Source organism: Phoenix dactylifera, chromosome 9 (genome assembly GCF_051530095.1).
Source record: "Phoenix dactylifera cultivar Ajwa chromosome 9, Ajwa_hap1_PhDact_Kaust_v1.1, whole genome shotgun sequence".
In the NCBI taxonomy this organism is placed as follows: Eukaryota; Viridiplantae; Streptophyta; class Magnoliopsida; order Arecales; family Arecaceae; genus Phoenix; species Phoenix dactylifera.
The window spans coordinates 12,274,948-12,277,781 of NC_143198.1; the positions used below are offsets into that span (position 1 = coordinate 12,274,948).

General features: G+C 39.1%; 1 protein-coding gene across 5 annotated transcripts; it reads left to right on the plus strand.

Annotated features, from left to right (window-relative positions):
* The first annotated feature begins 215 nt into the window (after positions 1-215).
* LOC120106125 (uncharacterized) lies at positions 216-2,574 on the plus strand. 5 transcript variants are annotated; one of them, XM_088704220.2, is made up of 3 exons: positions 216-311; positions 425-572; positions 1,799-2,574. In XM_088704220.2, exon 3 carries the CDS (start codon positions 1,826-1,828, stop codon positions 2,405-2,407), a length of 582 nt encoding a protein of 193 aa, XP_088560346.2. In that variant the 5' UTR covers positions 216-311; positions 425-572; positions 1,799-1,825; the 3' UTR covers positions 2,408-2,574. The 5 variants fall into 5 exon arrangements, with proteins under 5 accessions (XP_088560346.2, XP_088560348.2, XP_088560347.2 ...); XM_088704222.2 differs by having other exon boundaries at positions 1,808-2,574; XM_088704221.2 differs by lacking the exon at positions 216-311 and having other exon boundaries at positions 396-435; positions 537-572.
* The last annotated feature ends 260 nt before the right edge of the window (positions 2,575-2,834 follow it).

A 2,834-nucleotide genomic window follows, 5' to 3' on the forward strand; every position in this document is an offset into this window, starting at 1 on the left:
TATGGGTCACATTCTCTCAAACATGTTGATCCCATGTAGGTGCTATCATCACCTAAGGGTGATAAAGCAACCTCAGCACGATCTTGTTTTTTTTTTAATACTAAATAGAACCTTTTGTTGTGTCGAGATAGCGAAAGTTAACATCAACCCTCCATGTTAGACTTATCACCAGTATAAAAGGCTTGGACCACATCAGAGACAGCCCTTCTGATTTTTCATATAGCCACTCTGATTTTCAACATTGGAAGTCTGCTTGATAAGGAGGGTAAAGTTGTTGGAGGAGGAGAATTCTTATGCTTCATTCTTTTAAGGTAATGCATCTCAACCATCATGAGTATTTAGCCTTTCATTTGCTTGTTTCTGAAATGAATGAATTACTGATCAATTTTAAAATTTTGCTGGATCTATCTTCCTGTGGTTCCAGAAGGCTTATTGGTGAGCTTTTGTGATTTCAATTCAGGCTATCCTTTCAGTCTTTCTACTTATTTCTGATTGATATGCAAATGTCAATAAAATGACTGGCCAAACTGTCACAGGATGACTAATTGCTGTTAAATCTGGAGGCTGCCGAGGTGAGGAGTTATTTCTGTTGCTGAAGGCTTTTATTCTGCTGCAAAAACAAGAAGGGAAAAAACGGATACTTAAGCATTTGAGAATTAATCATTTTGTCATTTCTGATTAAGAACAAATTGTGGGTGAAACCTGACTTTTGTTTGTTGTACTGGATTTGTTGCAAATTGACGTACTTGGGAGAATGGATCCTCTGGTTGATTAATGCTTGTTATTAAGCTCTTTTCTTAATTTTATTGGATTGGATTGATCAGATGATTCTTCAGCTTGGTAAAATGATCAACTGGTCTAATGGATTTTGCTTGTTTTAATTGAAAATAAATGACACGTTTTTGTTTGAGATTCTTGGAGAGACATTTAGGAGAGTGAATTTTGGGATGGGCAGGCTTCCTTCAAAATTGCAGAGAGTAGCTTCAATATTATTTTTTTCACTTGATCAGTTTATAAGAATTTTTGAAAGAAAATTTGGAGGGAAAGTGCTATGTGTCGGGCCAAAATCCTTGCACATGGCCTCTCCATTTTCCAAATCACCGGAGTTAGTACCGATACAGTAAACAACCAAGCTTTGTTATTCCAAGTCAATCAGTAGCAGACAAGGACCATTTTGGTTTCTGTTATTGAAGACTGAGAAGGGGGAAACCCGAAGGAAATTCGTTTTTTAATGTGCAATGAGAAGTGCTAACATAAAAGTAGCTCAGCAATTCTAGTACAGTTCTAAGTGACCTTATTTCCTCTCAGCTTCCAATAAAAAAATGGACCTGTTTCCTTTCTCTCAGTCTTCCTGTTATCATATATGACTCTTCCATGTATGCTAATATTCTTTAGTAGTTTTTATGCATCCAAAACTGAAGGAAACCTACTTCTGAATTTTTACCCGGCTCAGAAGGTGGATTTGGGTTTTCCTGCTGCTCTTCAGATGTACAAATGAGAGAGGAGCAAAACGAAGAAAGAAAAGTTTAGTCTGATTGTCTTCTCTTTTCTATATGTTTATATGAATGTCACAAGTATTTCTATCGCTGTCTTATAAGAAATTTTTGTTTTTCCTGTAATAATTCATGTTATAAAGAGCTGATTGCCAATGGCTGTTTTTCATTTCCTCAAACATTCCCTACTGTTTATTGCTCCTGCCCTTCGTCTTTGCTGTTTTCGCAGTTACAGTCTCTCTTCAGCTTTTCTTTCTTTGTTAATTTTGATTCTATCATTTCTTTCCCCTGCCTTCATCTTTAAGAGAAAAAAGCTTTGTGAGGCCAGCTCAATGGAGATGCCAGTGGAATCAAAGGATGATGTGAAGATTCTGCCACATGATCAGGCTGCCAAGGAAGAGAATGCATCTGGAGAAGAGCAACCATGTCGGCTAAATGATCCTGCTGATGCTGGGCGTGTAGGCCGTCCATTGGAACGCGAAGATATGGAGGTGGAAATGGCTGTTGCTGGAGGCGAGGGGAAGAGCTTAGTTTTCTCCATTAGTAATGATGATATGTTGCGTGGAGATATGGATTGCATTCCATTCGCATGTTCATCTTGTTCGATTTCTGACGACGAGTCATTATCTAGGGCTATATCTTGGTCTTCAAGATGCTCAGAAAGTCTGAGCTCAGAGGATGAGGATCTTATCGAGATTGCCGTCCCTGATGGCCATTATATCGAGCGCAAGGAGTCCAATGCACTGTGGCCAAGATCGGCCGCAGATTTCCTGCCAAACTTCTTGCCAGAAGCAGTGTTCAGGCAACATGGGCTTATGGAACTGTTATCTGAGATCAATGAGGACGACAATTTGATCGAGATTGACATTGTCATGGGCTCCATTAAATGCTCAAGCTTGGGAATCAATGCATAAGGTGGGCAGCGTGAGTTCCTTTCTAAGATCTTTGTTTTTGTGTTTTCCTCTTTTCTTCTTAATCTGTTTAGTTTTTCTCAGCGGATCTGGATGGTTTCGGTGCTGTCAGAAGCCTTGAAGTCACTTAGAACCATGTCTTCTTTCAGGGTTAAAGTTCTTGTTTGTCTTAGTGGCGTTTATCTTTGTCCTCCTCGTTTGTTGTTTTTTTTTAACTTCATATTAGTTGAGCGTGTACGGTGTTTATCTTTTCTTCTCCCAGGCTCTTTCCATGTGTAAAAGCCTCGACATCATGGTGCCCCTAAACTTTCAAGTTAAGGAGAGGGCATCACGACTTCACCTATTTATTAGTTGTTGATGGGTACTTCATGGAAGTAACCGATAGTGTCGAATGCAACTTCAGGACCCATGATTACTTGATTCACTAAAT